Source organism: Anser cygnoides, chromosome 3 (assembly GCF_040182565.1).
Source record: "Anser cygnoides isolate HZ-2024a breed goose chromosome 3, Taihu_goose_T2T_genome, whole genome shotgun sequence".
NCBI classification, from domain to species: Eukaryota; Metazoa; Chordata; class Aves; order Anseriformes; family Anatidae; genus Anser; species Anser cygnoides.
In genome coordinates this window covers 102,791,417-102,814,931 of record NC_089875.1, presented here as the reverse complement: position 1 = coordinate 102,814,931, position 23,515 = coordinate 102,791,417, and the positions used below count along the sequence as shown (strand labels likewise).

At 36.8% G+C, this 23,515-nt stretch overlaps 1 protein-coding gene across 10 annotated transcripts in view; it reads right to left on the bottom strand.

The window, feature by feature from the left end:
- The window catches only part of SNTG2 (syntrophin gamma 2), a 279,525-nt gene that overhangs the window by 7,668 nt on the left and 248,342 nt on the right, over positions 1-23,515 (bottom strand). For 9 of the 10 annotated variants that reach the window (XM_066994855.1, XM_066994853.1, XM_066994856.1 and 6 more), the window contains 2 exons: positions 19,365-19,457; positions 15,083-15,193 (listed from right to left, as the gene is read on the bottom strand). In XM_066994855.1, the coding sequence (XP_066850956.1) occupies positions 15,083-15,193; positions 19,365-19,457 (204 nt within the window). Of the gene's footprint in view, positions 1-15,082; positions 15,194-19,364; positions 19,458-19,495; positions 19,704-23,515 lie in introns of those variants that run through there. The other variant, XM_066994858.1, reaches the window with a different exon arrangement.

Genomic DNA, 23,515 nt, shown 5'->3' with positions numbered 1-23,515 from the left:
GCCAGGTGGAAGTGAAGATAAAGTCATACCACAGTTTGCACATAAAAATAAGGCTATTTGAAATATGCCCCAATTCAGCAAGAAAAACAGTTACTCTTAACCAGGTCTCAAATCCCCTTGACTTTTTATAAAATATTTAATTTTCTGTGCACTACGGACAACGTTTCTCTTTCCCAATCTCAACAGACAGAAATGGAGTGATATTCTAACATAATGACAAAAAATAAAGTATAAAAAGCATGTTAAATTTACACAATATTACTATTTGTAAAATCTGCAGCTGGATATTTGGTATAGTTTTTGGTTTGAGGAGAACACATTTGATTTCAACAGGATATGCATTTAAAGGTATTGGTTACACAGTAGCTTATCAGGGAATAACCTATCTGCTTATCTTTAAATGAAAATTAAAGCACTGAACTTCTGATTTTCCTATTACAGTATTTTACAGTATCTCCTAAACATAATTGTCTTAGACAGAACATTTGGAATGTATTCCTGTTCAGGAAACCATTTTGCTATCAAAGGCAACTTTGTATTGGGCATTGCTGGCAAACTTTTGGCAGTGGGAAGACTGCATGGGCAGCCTCTGTAAGGAGAGCAAGTTGTGCCAGGGAAGGTTTAGGTTGGAAATTAGGAGAGGAGATATTTCTTCTCAGAAAGAGTGGTCAGGCATTGGAACAGGTTGCCCAAGGAGGTGGTGGAGTCACCGTCCCTGGGGGTATTTAAGGAAAGGTTGGACGTGGTGCTTAGGGACATGGTTTAGTGGGTAATGTTGGTGGTAGGGGGATGGTTGGACCAGATGATCTTGGAGGTCTTTTCCAGCCTCAATTATTCTGATTCTATGAGAGGCTGGGGATGCCCCATGCCGGACACACCTGGTTTCAGCTGGCTCCAAAGGCCCCACCGCAGGGCACGGCTAGGCCCAGTAGTCAAGATGGTAGTGATTAAAAATACACTTAAGAAAGGGCAGCAAATGAAAAATAAAAATAAAAAAAATAAAAAAGACAACAAGGAGGACAGTGCAGCAGAAAGTGCTCCATGGTAAACACCCTCAAAAGGACTGCAGCCCATTGGGGACCCATGTTGGAGCAGAGGAAATGAGTAGGAAGGAAGGAGCAACAAAGAAAAAAATGAGAATCGAGGAGTGTCAGAAAGAAACCATTGCACCTTGACCCCAACCTTATGTGCCACCTCACCAGAAGGCCTGAGTATATCTTGTAGCGAAGATGGGGGGAGACTGGGAGCAGAGGTCTCTGAACTGGGGAAAAGGGAGGAAAGGTGTTCTTCCTAAGTGTTTAAATGTGATCTTCGCTTCCCAGCACCTGAACCAGTAATTAAATGTCTTAATTTAAGTTAAATTCTGCAAGAGATATTGCAGATTTTATTATTATTATTATTATTATTATTATTGTTGTTGTTGTTATTGTTATTGTTATTATTATTATTATTATGATATATTTTACTGTTTTGCCTTTGACAGTAATTTAATTGGTGAATGATTTCCCTGTCTTTATTCTGACCCACAAATTTTCTCATGTCTGCTCTTCCCTCCCATTGCTGGTTGGGGAATAGGCAAGTAGCTGGGTGGGTGGTCAGCTGCTGGGGGGGGGACAGTAGGCATTGTACAGGCTCAGTCCATACTCAGGGACCTCCTAACTGAAAGTACAGGAAGTACTCCTGAGAATGAGAGTTACTTACATGAGTAATAGCTTCAGGATCAGCCCAAGCTTGCTAAAGAGGACATTCTGAAGATACCTGCATTAACCACCTTCAGCATGAAGAGGTACACTTCTGCAACGACTTTGAGCGTTTGGGGAACCAAAGGAGTTAACAGGAATATATCAGGAAATGGACCAGTATAATGAAGCTCATCTTTCTGTACTACTATGTTTTTTAAAAATACTACAGGTAGTCAGAAACTGTTTTTCATCTTGTCCAGATGTGCGGTGTTCACTGTAAGATGTTTGGCATTTGAGAGATTTTGAGAGATTTATTTTTCCATCATGGAATTTTTCTTTTTCCAGTATCACTTACTACCCTACTTCCAATATTGTTCTGATTAAGCACTTCCCTGAAATATATATCTTTTACATACATTTTTTTTTTTTTCTGCTTTTCAACATCTTTATTTTACTGACTTTTTATTTTGAGGTAGTTAAGTTGATTCCTTCAGAAGCTAAAGATAATGGGACAGGTGTCCTTGTAAACATCTGGTATATGAACATTTCGTGTATGAACATACTGTGAAGTAAGTAACAGCTATAGTGATAGATACCTTTATTATTTTTAATAAATATTTTATGTCTCTTTGTTATATGATAGTAATCATACTGTCTCCTCTTCTGTGGCAGTAAAGCATTACCTGAATACGAGGTCATTTTGTACATCTCCACGGAAGGCAGATAATGACTAACTCAGGTGCTGATACACAACAAGTAATACTGTGATTTCATTACTGGAAAGCAACCTGTAAGCATTTGGCAAGATTCATAAGCCTGACTCACTATGTTCACATAAAATATGTGAATTAGTTTAGCCATATTTCTTTGCTTCTGCTTGGCAGATTCCCCAGGGTAAGTGAACTATACTTTGGTTTTATTTCTACTGAGCCAGGTACAACTTTTTTTAAAACAATCTGGATGTTTTAAGTAGACACAGCTAATAAATAGTCTGGTGTGATACAGGACACATTGTTCAATCTAAATACAGGAAAAACTGCTTGATTTCCCCCTAAGACAAATGCTAATAAGAGTTTTCACAGGACAGACGTGGTCTCCAAGACCCTGAATAAAATTAACTCACTGGGGATTTCAAATTATTTAAAAAACAAACACTTTTAAAAAAATAAAATGATCAAAAATAGAGGTTCATTGTTCATTTTTCAATATTGACTAGGTTGCAAGCAGGAAAACACAAATTGTAGATTCTTATTCTACCTCACATTCTGCAAAATAAAACAAAGTTGATATTTGCCTTTTTACTGTTTCATTCAGGAAATAGCCAGGGATTCTGGTGGAATTATGACGAGAACAGGATCAGACACATGAAAAATAAAAACGTGGAAGAAGAAGAAGGTGGCATCAGACTTTCAATATTTGAAGACTCTAGTTCATGATGAAGATGAGTATATATTTTTTTTCAAACAATAGTGCACTGTTTCCTTACAGCCTCAGGTACATATAGTTTATTGTCTCAGGGATTTTATTTTCCGCTAAGCAAATCTATTATTCTCAGACAAATGTAATTTTCCTTTACTGTCTACTTCCTCCAGCATAAGGTGGCGATAAGCAATATTACTGTACAACAAGAGTAATGGGATCATATTCAGCATGCTTCCAGGATATGCCCTTACCATGATGATAAGTGGCTTTACAAGTGCCTTTATGCTCAATGAAACATCCAAGAAAGCTACAGAAAAGTCCTTCTCAGACGCAGTAACCTTTGGACAGAGAAAGTTTTGGCAGCAAGCTCTCCTCAGAGATTGTTCTCTCAGTGCACACATAAGCCTGGGAGAATAATGCTTTCAGCCCTTAAATCCTGCATAGAATATGTAAGCAGAGATATTTGGATGTATATAATAATTTGTGTTCATCATCAATTTGGTTCATCATCAGACAAATAAATTTTAACTTTCCAGAATCTTGAACCACAAGAATTTTGTAATTACACAGCTTTAAGAATTTGTTAACATAAATGAAGCGACTCCCCCATCCCTTCAAAAAATTTTGAAGTTTTCCTACAGCTTTTGAAGTAAAAATAGGTGAATTCAGACACTATGCACAGGCCATTTTTCATGCCATCATTTGAATTAATAAGCCATTATAAACAGATTGTTATAATTGGATCTCTTACACAATGTGCCTCTGCAATATTTCATTGCTTATTTTCCTTCCATGCAATGGGAGAACATTTTAGTTTTTATGACTAGATTTTAAAGAAATATGTATTGCAATAAAAGTCAGATATTCTTTTATCTAAAAGCAGCTAACACAGGAGAATAGATTATAGATGCATGACAAAAATTAAGGAATCTTAAACATTGCATCTTGATTAAATCAAGGTTTAGGGAGGTGTGCTGTTATTCATCTTTCATGGTTCTTCACTACAAAATTCTGCTTTCTGAGTATATCATTCCATGCATTTGAAATGCAATGCAAACTGCTATGTGACCTCCCACTACTTCCAGTTTCTAGTCAATGAGCACAAGTTTATCAAAATGTATTATGGAAAAAGTTGCTACCTGCAACATCTAATTGAAAAAAAGTTTATAAACCCTTACCCCTTAAAATGCTGCACTTGGTTGCTTCTTTGTGAGAAGATAAATATACCTTAACTGGAGTAAAACAATCTGTCAATTACAGAAGTTCTCTTAATTGTGTTAAACAGCTACGGACCCCCATGTATTTAATGGAAATTAAATTGAAATTAAATTAAATGGAAATTAAACTGACACTTCCAAGATTCTAAATAACAACAAACACAAAACACCCTATAATCTTATGAAAACAATAGAGGCATAAGCCAACACAACCAATGAGCATACTGTGCAATTTATTATGATTCATATCTAGTTAAATAAGGAGAAAAAAAAAGATAACATCAAGGGAAGTGGCAAAACTCTCTCAAACTTCTGTTTTTGTGTACTTGCTAGTTAGTAGGTTAAGAAATAATTACCCTAAAAGAAGAAAAATCTCGTGAGAACTTATATCAAACCAAGCACCTTGGTAATGCGTAATAATTGGCATCCAGTTGCTGAAGTATTCATTTGGGCCTCTTACTCAAAATCAGATCTCATTGTGGAAGAAAAATGAAGCGTAAATGTTGGTTAAAATCCTTTGAGGAATTTAAACCCATGTGATCTTTATTCTGATTTTTTGGAGGCATAAAGAAACCACTTTTTCTATTTTGATTGATAGATATGGTCATGAGGAAATGTTTCTTAAAACATTTTATTGTCATTTTATTTGTATTTTATTGACAATATATGTCTATTGTAAACATTAATATAAAATTAATGTAAACATTCAGAAAAAAAAAGTAGTGCCATTATTTAACTCTCTTTGTATAAATTTTACATAACTAAAATCGAGTATACACACAGGACTTTTAATAAATGCAACTCAATAGAAAATAATATGGAATAATGTATCTATTCTCAGCTCAAGTCAAAGTTTAAATCTCTTGAATTACAATATTTAAAAACAATAAATCATAAAATACAAAAGCACTCACATTAGTCTTAGATTTGCTCCAAAATGAACGGAAAACATCCAACAATTTCACCTCAGGTTCTGACTGATTCATTCTGACATTCAACATATTGAGTTACTGCAGCCAGAAGAGCTCAGAGACAAGAGCCTTTTACAAAGCTTTTCATTTCCTTACTGCAAATATATTCACTTCAAAGCTGTACATATTTATCAAGAAAAACAATTAGAGATAGCTAACACAGATTGTAGGCAGGATTTCAGACTGCTCTAACAATGTTATGTGAAGAGTTTTTGGATAAGAAAAGAGGAAAGATAGGAATGTGTCAGCACTGGGAGTCAATCCAATTCCCCTACTGCACAGTGCTCATTGATTCTATCAGAGTACACATCAAACTGCAGCAGTCCCTCCTGTGTACCTCAGAATTTTGTCTAATCTGTTACAATTAATCTTTTGGATACTTACAATATGATTTTATTTCTATATAATATAATTTACATGCAGTTGAAAGAGGAGAAGCGTTGCCAAACCTGTGTTTTAAGTGAAGACAGCACTTTATTTTCTCCAGATAATGCTGCAGGTCCCTCAGAGGGGTTACTTTTAAGAGTGGTACTGTTTTTGGAAGCTGTTACAGAACAGGGTATCCAAACAGGTAGCATATGAGCTTTCTACATGTAATTTACCAGTTGGCTCACTTCCCTCATGTTCTCTCCCATCTTCACTATTTTATATTAAGTTTTCTATTAGGGTGTGAGATCATGGAGGATTATAAGAAGAGAGGAGAACTCTGAAACTATTCTGTTGCAGGGCTCTGATATGGTCAACTTTGGTAGACTGTGTTAGATATGGTCATCGGAGAGGTAAGGTTCACCCTGAGGCCTGAGAAATCCAATTAATCACAAGAGTATTTGACACAGTAGGACATAAATGAGGGTGGGGATGTGGTGCTTTGTCCCTGAGAGACACTTGATGTCTGCACTGGCTACCTTCACAACCTTGAAGCTGTCTAGCAAGGGGCAGTCATGTATATCCAGAACAGGCATTGGGGTACAGGTTTGTGCAGACTGAGGATAGGGTTTGCTCAGAGAACTGGTGTTCAGGTGGTGAATATAGCTTGGATGAAGATTACAACAGGAAAAGGGGAAGAGGATTGGGGGGTTAATTTGGAAATATGGATTTGGTGAAAGATAGGGATGGCATGAAGGACATGGGAAATGTAGATACTGCATTGTCAGAAGACATGGAGACAATATGTCTGCTAACGAGAGACCATCTGGAGTATGGTTTATAGGGTGGAAATTTTGCTTCTTCAGGTTTAGAATGTAATGTGATTTTTTTTTTTCTAGAAAATAACACCAATGATACTTCTTTCTAATAAATGAATCACTCCAATCTCTTTGTCTATTTTTTAAAGTAACATATTTCACCGCATACCCAGCCAGGCAGATAACTGAGTAACTGATCATTTTATTTGCCCTGCATCATCTAACTCCACCTTTCTGCTTGCTCGCCTCATCTGTGATTGCTGTTTTTTTTTTTTTCTTAATTACAATTGTCTATTTTATGTATATTTAGAAGAATCTCTGCATGTCTAATATTTCAATAATCAAGGCTATTTCAGTTTACTATATGCATCCTAGTAAGTAGTTAAGGACAGCAAAGGCACTAGAGGGAAGACAGCGAGCAAGAAAGAGCATAAAAGATCGGATCAAAGCAGTGGAAGATAAGACTACAAAACTGCCTGCTGGTACTGAGAATATAAAATATGTGCACACTGCACTGACCTTGATCACTGTATGTGCACAACCAAGTAAGAAAAATGTATGTTCTTGCTTTGCCCACCCACCTATAACAGCTGGATATATGATGTATCATAAAGACCTTAACAGGCCTGTTGCATCACTACCACACACACACTTAAGTTTATTGATTACTTCTGAGAGCTGTTGAATCACTATTTGAACAAGACATGAGCCTGTATCCTGTAAAGGCTCTCTCAGTGTCTAATTTTCTGCACCTGTGCATTTCATGACTTCTTTAAGGACGTTGGTGAGTCTTAGTGTTTATTAATTGTTGACATTAGTATAACTGTTGCTACTGTATTCTTCAGCATATTATTTCATTCTTTTTGATTGAAGTGCTAGCCACACTTTTTTGGAAAGTAAAACAAAACAAAACAAAAAACAACAACAACAAAAAACAAAAAATATCTAGCTTTTAGCTGTAGTCAACAGAAGAAATTCTAAATTCAGTTCTAAATTTTAGCAAGTATACCACAGCTTGGTTGCCATATCATGATTGAAAAGAACAAATGTGTTAGTACAGTGCAGCTTAAGACTGTTATAAACAGGTGTAGTGGGTTTACATGGCAAGGTTTTGGTAGCAGGGGGCCATAGGGGTGCCTTCTGTGAGAAGGATCTAGAAACTGCCCCACGTTTGGTAAGGGCCCCACTGCTGACCAGAGCTGAGCCAATAAGTGATGTTGTTTTGCGCCTCTGTGAGAACATGTTTAAGTCAGGGAAAAAGATAAATATGCTGCGACACACAGCAGCTGGGAGAGTGAGAGGAGTGAGAAACAGCCCTGCAGGAGCCAAGGTCAGTGAAGAAGGAGGGGGAGAGGTGCTCCAGGCGCCGGAGCAGAAGTCCCCTGCGGCCTGTGGTGAGGACCATGGTGAAGCAGGTTGTCCCCCTGCAGCCCATGGAGTACCATGGTGGAGCAGGGTTGCACGCTGCAGCCCGTGGAGGAGACCACGGTGGAGCAGCTGGACCTGCACCAACAGAGACTGCAGCCTGTGGAAGACCCCTGCCGGAGCAGATTCCGGGCCGGACCTGTAGCCTGTGGAGAGGAGACCACACAGGAGCAGGAGACCTGGCAGGAGCTGCTGCCTGTGGGGGATCCAGGTTGGAGCAGTTCGCTCCTGAGGGATGGACCCCGTGGTCGGGACCCATATCTAGAGCAGTTCTTGAAGAGCTGCTGCCTGTGGGCAGCCCACGCCGGATCAGTTCAGCGAGGACTGCATCCCGTGGGAGGGACCCCACAGCACAGGGGACGAGAGTGACCGAGAAGGAGCGGCGGCGAAGAAGCGCTATAGACTGACCACAACCCCCATTCCCCCGTTCCCCTGCGCCGCTCGGGGGGAGGAGGTGGAAGAGGGGGGATGGGGGGGAAGGTGCTTTTGGTTTCTTTCCTTTGTTTCTCACTTCTCTAGCTTGTTAGTAATAGGTAATAAATCTTACTATCTCCCTATGCTGAGTCTGTTTTGCCTGTAATGATAATTACTGTGCGATTTCCCTGTCCTTATCTCAGCCCTTGAGCCCTTTTCATTGTATTTTCTCCCCGTTCCTCTTTGAGGAGGGGGAGTGAGAGAGCAGTTGTGGTGGAGCTCGACTGCCCACCCAAGTAAAACCACCACAACAGGCAAAAATAAATTTTTGGCTATGGAATGAGGTATGAAAGCTTGTCCAGCTGTAAAGTTTTATTTAAAACTCTTTGTGAATATTTGTGACTATCATTTACACACACACACACACAAACTAAAATGGTGCTTTTACATTGTAAGCCTAAGAACTTGATCCATGATGACAAAAATCAATGCCAGATGAATTGCAACTCTATCTATGAGTTGTACTTAAGTTTTTTAACAGTGTTCTACAGGGACCAGGAAGAGTCAGACGGCTTTTCAGTGCCAGCTTCAGTGATTCCAACTGCCACTGTCTACTGTCAAATCTGGAACAAGTTTAAATGTGGCATTGGCAGATGCAAACTTTACTAACGCATAAGAAACGCGTCTGAAAAGTTGTCCTGGAGATGCTCGTCTAGGAGCAGGCAATTAAATTCACCCCTTCCAGAAAATATTAAAATTAATTTCCAATAGCAATCCAACTGTCCGATACTGTCAAATGGATAAAGTCTTAACTCATATCCATCATAATCTTGCAAATGTTTTTCAAGCTCTCAAGATGTTCAGTAGTAAACTGCCAGACTTCAGCAACAAAAGACCCATATTAATAAAAAAACAGAAGGGCTTGAGTGCTAGATTATGGTTTATTGATGCTAGAGATTAATGTTGTTGTAAAGAGAGAGCTTTGCTTGCACTCTCCTTAATATCCCATAGTTCTCAACTAATGTGGAATATATTTCCTCTCAGGTGCATATAGTAAATCTAAAGACAGAAGCACAGTTGCCGACTTGTCCTTGATCACTTTTCTGAAATTCTCCTATTTTAAATAAAAAGGATTTGTTGCAAACTGTGCTGCACAGTCTAATTGCAAAAGCGTATCAGAGTGTGCTCCTGTACCACTGCAAAATTACAATAGTGTTGAGGCTTGAAGTCAGTGAAGAAAGAATACTGTATGCACTCTGATAAATATGCAGGGTTCTTAAATTATATGCATAACAAACAGGAAGTGCATGAGAAAAGCAACATTTACTTGAATGCTTAAATATGGCTCACAATTGTCTAGTGAAACTATGATTTATTTTTGTATTCTTTCTTCAATTAAATATTTGTGACCAAGTTGGTAAAAGAGGAAATGTAGTGAAGAAAGATAAATAAGGTCTCTTTCCCTTCTCAGTGTGAATGAATTGCTAAAATATAATTCCACTTTTCTTTTCAACAGAGGATAGAAAGAAAATGAGATGAGAAAAAAAAATGCTTATATGGCTCAATTAAAATATGCTTGGAAAAAAAAAAGATCTTATCTTCCAGGTAGCTACAGTTTAACTAGGGAGTTAAAACATGAATGCAATCTTAGAAATATTAATCTCTCTTTTTATTTTTTTTAAAGCAAGTGTACTTGCTTTAAAGGCTCAGAATATCTATAGGTTCTATATAGGCTCAGAATATCTAACGTTATTAACATTACTTGGAACTTTTTCTGTACTGGATCCTGTGTTCAGGTACATAAGTTATATACAACTTTGCCAAATATAAAATGTTTTGGCCAATATTTACCATGCCAGTGACAAAATTACTTTTCAAAAGAAAACTTTAGCCAAAATTCCTGAGACTCTAAAATTTGGCAGGGAGATTTGCATCAGAGGTTGTTTTTTTACTATTCCTGTGTAATCTGTCCAAATTTGTTAACTGGAAAATTTACTTGCCAAGATATTATTTTCGCTGAGCATGCTCCAGCTTCAAACTTCTACCAGACAGGAAATTAAAGGAGTGTGACTCTTGATCAGGAAAATTTGGGTATATTATATTCTTCTATTTTTCAAGCAACTGATGGAACCTACTTTTTAAATTGCTTTTTCAATTACTCAATTTATTTTATGGTAACTTAAGTTTTATTTACCAAAATTACTTATGAAAAAATCACATAAAACTTGAATAAATTCAAGACAAATCATGAGTATTGTTTCCCCCCACAGCAGTTATCCTGTCAAAAAAAATGGAAATGATGTAACTTTAATAGAATCTCATTTCAAAAATCTACCTTGCTTCCTACAATTTTGTTATTTTCTCTATAATTATGTAATTACAAATTGCTTATTCAATAATCTTTGTGTTTATTTAATAATGTTTGCATTTTTCTACTATCAAATTGAGGCTGACTGGTCTATATGTTTCTACATCTCCCCTTGGTCCTTTAAAGAAAAAAAAATATCTTTCTGTAATTTTATTTATTTACCTGGACTTCTCAAACACAACTTCCACTACCTCCTAGTGTGAAAACTATCATTTAAAAATACTCCAACCACTTTCCCTCCATATTCTGGCTTTTCTTTATAACCCCTTGATCTTACCTGTAATGTGAGATGTAATTGCATTTTTTTTTGATAACTGAAGCAAACAAAAAAGCACAGAACGTACCCTTCTCATCTGCTATTTGCTCAGTTTATGCAGTAAGCTATGAATTATTATTTGCCTTCAAGCCTTCAGCTCTCCCCTGCTACTAAAATATTCACAGATTCTTCTTACTTGTTGTTATGTCTTTTTTTTTTCTTCATTTTTTTTACTGTTAAGAAAATACAAAAGCAAGGATTTTACATAGAAACTTTTGACATGTAACAGGTCCATGTTGTCTCACTTCTGTGCCTGGCAAGATTATGGAACAATCCTCCTGGAAACCATGCTAAAACACATGGAAAATAAGGAGGTGATTGATGATGGCCAACATGGCTTCACTAAGGGCAGATCGTGCTTGACAAATCTGGTGGCCTTCTACGATGGGGTTACAGCATTGGTGGATAGGGGAAGAGCAACTGACATCATCTACCTAGACTTCTGCAAAGCATTCAACCCTGTCCTCCAAGATATCTTTGTCTCTAAATTGCAGAGACATGGATTTGATGTATGGACCACTCGGTGGGTAAGGAATTGGCTGGATGGTCACACTCGAAGACTTGTGGTCAATGGCTCAATGTCCAAGTGGATATCAGAAAAGAGTGGTGGTCCTCGGGGGTCAGTATTGGGACCAGAGCTGTTTAACATCTTTTTCAGTGACATGGACAGTGATATTGAGTGCAGCCTCAGCAAGTTTGCTGATGACACCAAGCTTTGTGGTGTCGTTGAGCTGCTGGAGGGAAGGGATGCCATCCAGAGGGACCTGGACAGCTTGAGCGGTGGGGCTGTGCGAACCTCATGAAGTTCAACAAGGCAAAGTGCAAGGTCTACATATGGGCTGGGGCAATCCCAAGCACAAATACAGGCTGTGCGAAGAATGGATTGAGAGCAGTCCAGCGGAGAAGGACCTGGGGGTGTGTTGGTTGATGAGAAGCTCAACATGAGCCAGCAATGTGTGCTTGCAGCCCAGGAAGGCAACCATATCCTGGGCCGCATCAAAAGAAGTGTGGCCAGCAGGTTGAGCGAGGTGATTCTCCCCCTCTTGCTCTCCTGGGACCCACCTGGAGTGCTGCGTTCAGCTCTGGGGCCCACAGCATAAGAAAGGCATAGATCTGTTAAAGTGGGTCCAGAGGAGGGCCACAAAGATGATCAGAGGGCTGGAGCACCTCTCCTACAAAGAAAGGCTGAGGGAACTGGGGTTATTTGGCCTACAGAAGAGAAGGTTCCAGGGAATCCTTATAGCAGCCTTCCAGTACCTAAAATGGGCCCTACAGGACAGCTGGGGAGGGACTCTTTGTCAGGTAGTGTAGTAATACCAGAAGGAGTAATGGCTTTAAACTAAAGACAGGAGATTTAGATTAGATACAAGGAAGAAATTCTTCACTCAGAGGGTGGTGAGGCACTGGAGCAGGTTGCCCAGAGAAGCTGTGGGTGCCCCATCCCTGGAAGTGTTGAAGGCCAGCTTGGATGGGGTTCTGAGCAATGTGGTCAAGTGCAAGGTATCTCTGCCAATGGCAGGGGGGGTTGGAATTAGATGATCTTTAATGCCCTTTCCAACTTAAGCCATTCTGTGAAACTGTGTGTAATGAATATGTTCCATCTGGTTTAAGAGCCCCTCACCAAAGTGACATGAAAGGGCATCTCCAGCTCAAATAATTTCAAACTTTTGATTCAAGGAAAAGCACATAGACATACAAGCTCCACATTAATGCCATGGTCCAGAAACACTTCATAACTAATCTTTCTCCTCCTCCTTTCAAAACAGCTACAAAGCTACTCCTTCATAGAAAAACATGTACATGCTATGCTGCAAACAGATTTTTTTAAGAGCCTTTAAAAAAAACCAACTGATTTCCTAAACAAATAACATGCTGAAATTACATAAGTACACACTTGTGTTATTTTTACATTTGTTGAAGTGGTGGATACCTCAAAGGAGCTGAACTTCTAGAATTGTGTTACAAGTTGCTGATGCGACACATTGGGAGGTCCTGTTACCACCCCACACTGAAGTGAAGGCAGGAAGAGCACTGTCCTTTCCTGTCTTGACCAACAACTGGGGCAGGGGTCACTTGGCCACCCATTAAACAGGGGTTGTCTAAATACGTAATACACACATACCTGCAAACTAGCTGCAACAACTGCTTTTTTTCCCATTACCAGGCATTCTGCTGGATTTGCGGGGTTTTCAAGGATTTGAAGTGGTATTATTGGAAGTATTAAAGGAAGAGTAAGTACAGAGTAGTACTGAAATGGGAAAGTACAAGGGGAAGTTGTAGGGAATATGAAGGACCTGAAGAAGAAACAACTGACAGGAATCTAGGACTTACTAGTTCCTTTAAACAGAAAAAAAAAAATGGAAAAATATATTGTTCTTCACCTAATACTGAAGTGCACAGGAAGAAGCACTTCACTCAAAATTTGTAGGAGAAAAAATACCATCTCTAGTTAGTAACCAAGATGCAAAAATAGAATTCCCAAATGTGTTTTTTTTTTTCCCCAAAGAATTTATAAGCATATAGAACTCGATGTAATCTGGAAAAATCTTTTGCAACCTTAATGCTACTGATTACTGCCAAGTGAACATAAGCCATCTGTATCAAGCTTTATTTCACATGTAGTAGAAATTAAACTTCTATTATTTGATGACATTTTCTGTTCCTGATTATTGGCTGCATTTCACCATACAGCAACATCTGGCTCTTTCAGTACACTAAGCTGAGGCAGATACTGTAGTATATACTATGGGTATTAGAGATGCTTATTTCATGATTACTCTGTAATTCCAAAGTCTAAGAAATAATACCATTTAGAAGTGTAGTGGACATAAACTTGAATATATGAACCAAGTATCTAGAGCAGGGAGGCTGCATAGTTTTAGCCCAGTCCCATTTAATGTGAAATCTTAATGAGAATGGGAAATCTTAAAGGATAGGTAAAGATATTAACTATTCTACCTTTGTGATATGGTCATTACAGCAAATTTTCACTTTATAGGTCATTTTAACCAGTATAACTCCAGGTAATAGTATTTGAGAGCTTTCATAGATCTTCGTGTTTTTGTTTGTTTGTTTGTTTGTTTAATTTTTCTTTGACTTTTGTCCACCAAATCCCAGCTGAACCTCACTCTTGCCTTCCTCTTCTTTGTCATATCACATCAAAGTTCTGATTCCTTTCAAAACGTCATGATTGAATAATTCTGTCTTCACTTGTTTATGTTTTATTGAATTATTCTTTACTCTCTTTATTCATCAATGATCTCTACCTTTGTATTCCATTTCTCCAATTTTCATCCAATCCCTTAGGTTGTGTGTACAACTGCAAGAAGCTTAGGATCACAGAGGAGAATCTGAGGCCAGATTCAGGCATTACAGCTACACCTCAAGATGATAATTCAAAGTACAATCCTGAATTAGAAACTGCTGAAGTTCAGTTGGGAATCTGAATTCTAAGTTTCACAACCATATCATATTGCTGGAAGCAGAAACAGACACCAGCGGTATCTCATCTATAGTAGTGACTGGCTGTCACCACAACTTAATGCCAGATCCTGCAAAGCACTGAATGCTCCTTAAGTCACAGTAGAACCAATAGGTTTCAGGAAGTGCCTGGCCTCTTTCAAGGTTATTTCCTTTTTTTTATTTTTATTTTTAACTAGTAAAAGTTACACAATATTTTATTTATTTGCATATCTTAAACACATTTGCTTGAAATTGTCTACTATATAGCAGCTTAAAATGTATTTAGTCATTAAAAAGTTTTATTTTTCCTTTATCCTTTTCAAAAGCAATTTTAAGGTACTGTATGATTACAGGTAGGCTAAACAACTGCACTAAAGAAATCATCTTTCTGATATAGTGAAACACCATCAAAACACAGCTCAGTAACAGACTTGTACAAATACTGCAATAAATTTATAGATGTTATATCACTTTATTTATTGTGGAGTTTCTACAGAACAGCAGAGAAAAAGATAAAGTGTGGTCTGCAGTTCACCATGTGCAAGTGCAGCAGTAAATGGAATTGATAATTGATAATTCCATTTCATTTTTTACTAAGCTGAGAAGGAATATGTCACTTACCTTTGTCTCAATTTGTTTGGTGTCTAGATTCTGAAAAAGCAGCTTTACTCTTGTTTTCCCATCATCTGAAGAGCCTTTGAGCTGAGAGAATTTAAATCTCCACAGCACGTTCTAAAGAGAAAGAAATTTGATTAAGGACTCTGTTACACACAGTTACCTAGAACTACAGATAAATGATTAATGTTTATGTATTAAGATGAAGCATTAGGGCAGTAAACACAGTGCATGATAACAGGCTGGTTGCAGAGCAAATAAAATTAACAGCTCAGTATCACATGTGGGAACAAAAGACACAATAATAATACTTGCTAATTAAAAACTTACGTAGAAGTTCTCTGAAATGTAAATGTTTCCATTCCCTACATGATACAATATCAATATCCTTGACAAAAGCTTAGTTTTAAAAAGTGGTTTGAAATCCAAAGATAAATATGAAATAGAGATGCAAAAACTTTATTACTGAATGTGGTCTTGCAAAGTACAAAAAATATGTTCTATGTTACACAGTTGTTTCTAAAATACATAGGAAAGCTAGGCTTCTTGCTCTTTTACAGGTTTACGCATGGGTTCTTACTACTGCTGGCATATCATAGATTCACAGGAGTCTTTTAATATGTATAGAGATACTTTTCAAAAAAAAGAAAAAATTATTTTTGAAACCAGCATTATTTGTATTTGAATGTTTTCTATTGATACAAGTGTATACTTTTTATTTTTTTTTAAGGAAAAAAAGCTGTCTAATTGCATAAAGGCCTTCTGCTGATGTTTCCTTAATACCTATAACATTAATGAAAATTCCATGTACATATTGAAATGTGATTCAGTCCCTGGACACTGTTGAGAAAACACAATTTAAATGCTTTAAAGGCTATTGCAAAAGCAAATATAGTCAGAGAAAAGTTTGCTATGTTCAATTTTTCAATATACCTTACTGTAAAATATTTTCTTCATGTAGACCAATGCTATACCTTCACCTGTAAATTTTCTGACTTTTTCTCTGTGCATTTTTCCAGTATTCTATAGATAACGCTGACTGGATTTGGGGTGGAATAGCTGCTCTGTGAGTCAGATGCAGTCCTTTCTACAATCAGTCCTTTCTACATAAGTTCAGACTACTTTTACTGTCTGAGAGGAGAGGTATTCTGCTAAATTTTAAACTACTTCTACATATTCGAGTCCTGCGGCATAGTTAGTAAATTCAAGGGAAGTGTTGGATTACTCCTATTTTAGAAAACGTAATTTGGAAGAGAGCAGGAGACCTGCTTCCTTCAAATTAGCACTTTGGTAAGTTATTTCTTCACATTGTTGCCAGCTATTACAATAGATGCCTTGATGCCTTTAATGGTAATTAAATATTTACATTTAACTTGATATATCCTTGTTGAGACTAAATCCCCACTCTTCTGGGTGCTGCCAGAACACAGAAAAGAAGAAATACCAGTCTGAGAGATGATTAGAATGATAAAGGAAAGTAGAAGTTTTGTATTTGTCTCATTAGCCAATGATTTTCCTTTTTTAGTGGATATGGCAACACTTGTATAAATGACAACTGGTAAGTGTGATAATCTATACACTGAATGATGAAAGCCTCATGAATTTCAATTATTTTTTTGTGTGTGTGATCTTTAGAACCCTACTCATGGTTTGAGAAGGAATACCCTATGCACAAACAAAACAAAACAAAACAGAAAGTGTTTATGCATTTGTTTATACAAATAAAAAGGTATGAAAAGCCTTATTTAATCTCCTGGTTCCCTGCAGACACAAACATCATTGGCTTCTTAGATTTCTTAATATAAAGGGTGAAAAAAACTCACCCCATCAACAATGCTATGGCATTCTGCTGGTGCTTAAACTTTACATTCATGAACAAATTTTAACTGGGTCCAGAGGGCCTAATTAGACCACCTGAAAGGTATTCTTAAATAGGTTTGGATCTAAATAGGATAGAGGAACACTCACTATATACTATAATTGCTTAGATGGGGATGAAACACAAACAATTTAGCAATAATAGGCATTGCTGCAGTCAATAGTTGACACTGAGTGGAAAAGAGAAATAGATGGCTCTGGAAAGAAGAAGAAAATGCACACTTGGGGATCCCTTTATTTCAGATAAGCGGCTGGAGGCATGGGATAGGGAAGATGAACCAACTAAGCCAACAGATAAAGAAAATCTCTATGATCAGACACAAAGCAGCTGCAGGATGTAATGGTATCTCTGTGATGGGCCCCAAATGGTATATCTGAATGCGTTAAGTCCATGATGACCACAGAACAGACCATGTATGTCATGAAGCAATTATTTCAAATATGTTTGAGAATCCCCCAAAACTGTTCTAATGAAGAGTTTTCTAAAAGATGCATAAACTCCTAAGGAGAAGTTCTTGCCCTTTCTATTTTGTCATTTGTAATGTGGAAGGCCTCTTTACATCCCCTTAAAGGCTGTAATAGCGAAAACTTTTTAATAAGTGCATGAGCTTTTTGCCCCAAATTTGAGATCCGCCCTAGAGATGTAGGTCAGACCAGAGGAATGCACTTCATTTTAATAAGCCTGTATGAGCACCTGCTGTGTTTTAAGATCATTTTCTTTGCATCAATAGATGACCTTAATTTGAAGTTCATTGTCTAGAAGATAAAATATTTATTTTCAGCAAAACTTTTTGTGTCCCTAATGAACTGCTAATTACTTGACCACTTCAACAACTTACTCAGTCTTGGTAAGAAATATTCTAAAAAGACTGATTGTGTAGCAACACCATCAACTTGAGATGACAGTTATGGGCAGTAAGAATGAACAGTGGAAGCTGCCCATTACTGCCTCACACAGGCTTGAGGATACAGAGCAGGTCCATCTCTCACAGACATGAACAATAAATGTGTATGAACTCTCCAGAATTTTTACAGTTTAACAACAGAATTAATATATCTAATGTTATTTTTTTCCCCTTTTGGGTAAGCATCAAAGGTTGATCAAAATCCTCCTCATCATATATGCTGAAGGTAGGCACATTGGGTCAAAGTCCTACCCTTTCTATAGGTAATACCCTGGTTCTACTGAACGCAGTAGGAATGAGATTTTAGTTATGACTCATTTTCTGATCTTGTGAAAATGAGTATCAATTGAGAAATTCTTTTTGTTTTAAAGGTGGCAGTACACTAAATCAACATTCACATATAAAAGAAACATCTTCCATAGTCTAAACTAATGAGATGATTACTGTCTATACTTCATCTGTGGCTACATGCAAAATGTGCTATGCAGAGCATAATTTCAGAATGCAGTATCACCAAAAACAAAGAAGAATATGGAAACATATGTTCTGAATTGTTATGCTATTCATAGCACATGTAAGGCAACTAGTCTAAATTTTCAAACAATGATCTTGGTCATTATTTCACTGCACAGAGATTTCAATAAACTTGTGCGTTTTTGCCAAAATACCAAATAAGCCAACACACAAAAACTAGATCCTGTGTCAATGTTTCAAAATGCAGTATCTTTCATCTTAACTCAGAATGACTGATTAGCATATATTATAAAAATAATTTCAGTTTGGATTTGAAGATCATATTTTAGAGGACAGACCTTCTACTGTACAGCTCTATTAAGGTAGAAACATTTTTTTTTTAAATGTAAGTTTGCTTTTACTGGCAAATAAATTTATAAATTTATTTAGAATCGCTTCAAATTATATTTAAAATAGTAGAATTATAGATATGGTTTTGAAGTTGGCATGTGCCATAAACCACTCCCTACAGTCACTTTATATAGCCACTCAATTTTGCAAGATAAGTGAATTTAATCATATAGATTGGCTTTAAAATGCATTTGCCCTTGTTCTGTTTAGTTTAGATATAGCCTAAATTTCTTATGATGGAAGAATAATTCATTCTATTTTATATCTGTAGCTTCAAAACAAATAGAACCAGGTGAAAGTTCAATATTTTTCATGGCTGGTAATCTTTTCAAAATCTTGAAGTTTCTCTGTTACTAAGAAACCAAGTTCTCTGCTATATATAACCTTCTTTTTTTATTGCTTGGAAAGGAAATTACTTTTTTTTATATCTTTCTCCAATATCTATCTTTACATGCTATGGCACAAGTAGATTATCCTTTTCTAGTCTCAAACTGACTGCATTTTGGAGGTGCTTTAAAAATAAAAAGTACAGTATATTTGAGGAAAAAATACTCCACATCAATATATGGTTACTGATAACTTCAAGAACAGTGGAATAAAGCAGTTATATATGTATATGTATATATATTTTTTCATCTTACCTTTGTTTTACTGTCAAAACAGGTAAATCCCAGAGCAAAGTCAACAGTGAAACATAGGGTATCCCCTTGCCAACTGCACATATACGTTTTAGACTGGGAAAAAAAAATAAAATAACAAAAACAACCACACATGAATTTTAGGAGAACAACCATTATCTCAATTTCTCACATAAAAATAATACTTCATATGATTATTTTTGGTGTGTGAGAAGACACTCAGCTAGCAGCACTGGTACTGCCTTATCGCATCTTAAAATTGTCAAAAATTTCTGACTAAGTTTGTATGAGATCTGTAAGCTAGAGATGAACTGGAGATCTTCTTTATGTCAAATCACTCTTCTGCAAAATAAAGACGGTGTTCCTGAAAGCCATTCCTTACCAAATGCAACAGAAAACAAAGTACAATCTGACTATTTTAAAGCTACTGGAGAACTGCATGGACTGCACCTATTAATGACTTCTCACATCTTCTCCAGTAAATATGGGGGTAAAACTGCCTAAATGTTTAATGATTGCAGTCTAATTATAAAAGAACTGTCTATCTACTTGATCTCTCTGCTTGATATAAAGTTTGAAGACAGTCTTTTACTTTGCAACGTCTTCAGTTGTAAACTTGGCTGACATGCCAGTGACACACCGTGATGGTTCATTTTGTTTAAAACAATTTAACAATTACAACAAATAACTAGTACTCATTATTTAGCACTGCTACTTGTTAGATACATAGCCAGTGCTATATATATGCCAATTCTTCAATCTTCTTTCATTCTTCGATCTCCCTTAAGAGGGAGTACAAATATTCTGTTTTATTAAAACAACAACCAGCCAACCAACCAACAAACCCAGAAGTTTTTGTTTTAACTTATGAAAAAAATTTACAGCAAAAAATCATTTAATGCTCTTTGCATGTATTTTTAAGGCTAGCTAACTTTGGTCTTTCCTAGATTCTGAACGTATGACAAAGTATGATGCTGATGTAATGTGAAAAAACTTGATGAGATTCACATTAAAGTAAACGGCAAAAAGCCCACTGCCTTCAGCATGAATAGAGGTCAGAACATGCCTTGAGCCTTTCCTCACCTCACCTTACCAGCCATTTCATGATATATACATACCCTCAATCTTTATGAAATCTTTTTTACTTTTTTTTTTTTAATTTTCCCCCAAGGGAGCATTATTTTGCTCTCATTGATATTTCATAAACCACACTGTTGCCTTACCCTTAGACATTTATTTGCAGGATTTTTATTTTTAACTGGATAGTTTCTTTAAATACAGAAACATGGTATTAACATAAGAATTTCCTAAAGGAAACTGAAAGCATTAATGAAATTGCTTAAGTTGAAAATTGTCCCATGAAGTTGTTCTTCAAAATTTTTTTTGCATAATATAAAACTTCTGTTTTTAGTAATTGTGAAGGTTTCCTTTTCCCACTACTTAAATAAATATTTAGAGTTATACTAGAATAAGAATTTCTGAGTTATAGACTAGAATAAGAATTTCTGAGTTATAGACATGACATTATGTTAAGGATTTTGAAAGGGCTGGGAATTAAATTCATTTATTAGTACAGGCTAGTATTATAATCAACTGAACAATGACAGATGTAAATTATTTCTGAATAAACTACTTTTCTCATTAGTGTTCAAAGATCATATTATTTGGTATTAAAAAGATTTCAGTGATTGATAATCAATCAGAACACTTTTTAATTTAAATATTTATATATATATGTATTTAATATATTTAACTTAAATATTCCCACATTTTATGCAGTAATTGTAAGGTGGTATTAAGCATCAGTCTTAACTTATTCTCTATTATTATCCAATTTAAATAGTTAAAAAGCTGGGCTCTGACTCAGAAATGCAGTTTTGAAAACGTATTAAATTAGATTCCCCCCATGAGTAAACATCTAATTGCTCTGTCACACATGGTGATTATTAAAATGAACTATTTACAAATAATTAGCCTGGACAATTTTACAAATATTAAATATTTGTAAATAATGGAACTGGTTTAGAAATGATTTGCAGGCAAACACTAAAGGCAAACAGATTATGCTGCATTTTCAGTGTGATAACCATTACAAATAAGGTTTGTACTTAACAAAAAACAAAAAACCAAAAAAACCACAAATAACGTTTTCTTTATAACAGAAGTAGTTTCAGTTTTGCCATATAAGAGAGATAACAGCAGTTATTAAATTTAAAAACCTGCCTCTGGCATTTGCTCAGTGACTTTGAACAGGTTCTCGGATAGCTCTAATAAGGACCCCATCCCGACTTATTCACACTAGTACAGAGCACTATCCCTTCTAATTCTTGTCTTTGGAATAAGCTTCCCATACACTTGCAAATATGTGATCACCCTTGTTTATCTACATAAGTTGTTTACATAGAGGTTTAACAATAGAAATCTGATCTTAGCTGTCTTCAAATGTAATTTTCCAGAAAAACATCTTGCTACATATCAGCCAGCTCTCTGCAGGTGTTCAACTTGAGAATTCACAGTTTAAGCACCAGTGAGGAAAAATATAGGTTATTTTAAGCAGTCTTCCTTACCAATTGGAAATTAGATTTTTCTTCTGAGCTTAGGTCTAATACTGGTTTATCACAGAGCACTTAGGAATTGTAAATAGCTGAGAACTTACAAGGTATCAATTTAAATTTTGCATTAAAATATTTTCCTATCATTAAGCTATACTCAAATAGTCACATTAATTTTCATTAATTTACACAGCTCATGTATATATGAAAGTTCAAAACTGTAGCAAATGTGGCACAGTGACAATGTTTGGCTTGCACTGCTCCAGAGTAGGTGTAGTTTTCTAGCTATAATCTTGGTGTCTCTGATGGTAACTGATTATCATAAAAGCCAGTGGTTATGGAGACTGGGAGTTTAAGCCCAATGAACTTTCTTTAGTAAAAAGAATTAAGCTGTTAAAAGCAAGGCATCACATCTGAACTGCATCGGGTCAGAAAATTGTAGTATATATCCCAGATCAATTACTTAATCTCTTCCAAGCACAGGTGAAGTGATCTGTAGAATAATCATTTGTAATGGAAGACAATTAAAAACTCTTACCTCTGTAACCTCTGTATCTCTGTTTTTTTTTCTCTTTTTTTTTTTCCATATATCAATATCATAATGCATATATATTTAACTCATGAAAAGATCACTAAGTTGACAATATGACTGTCCAAATAGGGGAAGAATGGTGTTTATGACCCATTCGCCAAAGGAATTTGTTAAGACTTCCTGTGCCTACTCAGAAACAGGGTGAAAGTGTGACAGCATCATGGTAACAACGCACTGCAAACGTAGGCAGCATCAAGCAATACTAATATTATTATGCACTAATTAGCATTATCTTGCATGCTGGCATTACCAGGTTTGAGCAGTCCTCAACACACATGCTCTCTGCCTCTATCTTGTCCATGCCTCCAGACTGGGTCCTCTTCACCAGCAGGTCATGTGGAAGTGAGCAAGCCTCTCTGTTCCGGCAGCAGTAGGGGAAGGCTAAAAGCTTTTCCTTCTAGATGATGGAACTCCCACCTGTCCTCAGCAAATCACTAATACAAAGCTGAGCCCATGCCTTTACATAAACTGCAAGTAACTGAGATTCTTAGAGAGGAGTATGGAGAAGAGTGGGTAGAGTTTCTCTGGGAGGTAGAAAAAAGACAGTCCTGGAAGCTAAATGATGGGAAAAGAGATCCTGTGCTTAGGGGCAGGAGGCATCAGAGAGAGCAAGTACCCTTCTACTGTAGCCTTCAGAACAAAATGAAGTCCCTATGTTTATCCTAGGGCAAGACTTCAGCCCTGTAAGGAAGTCACATCTGGACAGCTGTTCATCTTTCATTTGCCATCTACAAAACTCTTCACACATCCATCCCTCTGCATGACAGTACAGTTAACTAATCTTCTGATGCTTGGGAAACTTAGCACTTTTTTCCCTTCCCTTCCCTTCCCTTCCCTTCCCTTCCCTTCCCTTCCCTTCCCTTCCCTTCCCTTCCCTTCCCTTCCCTTCCCTTCCCTTCCCTTCCCTTCCCTTCCCTTCCCTTCCCTTCCCTTCCCTTCCCTTCCCTTCCCTTCCCTTCCCTTCCCTTCCCTTCCCTTCCCTTCCCTTCCCTTCCCTTCCCTTCCCTTCC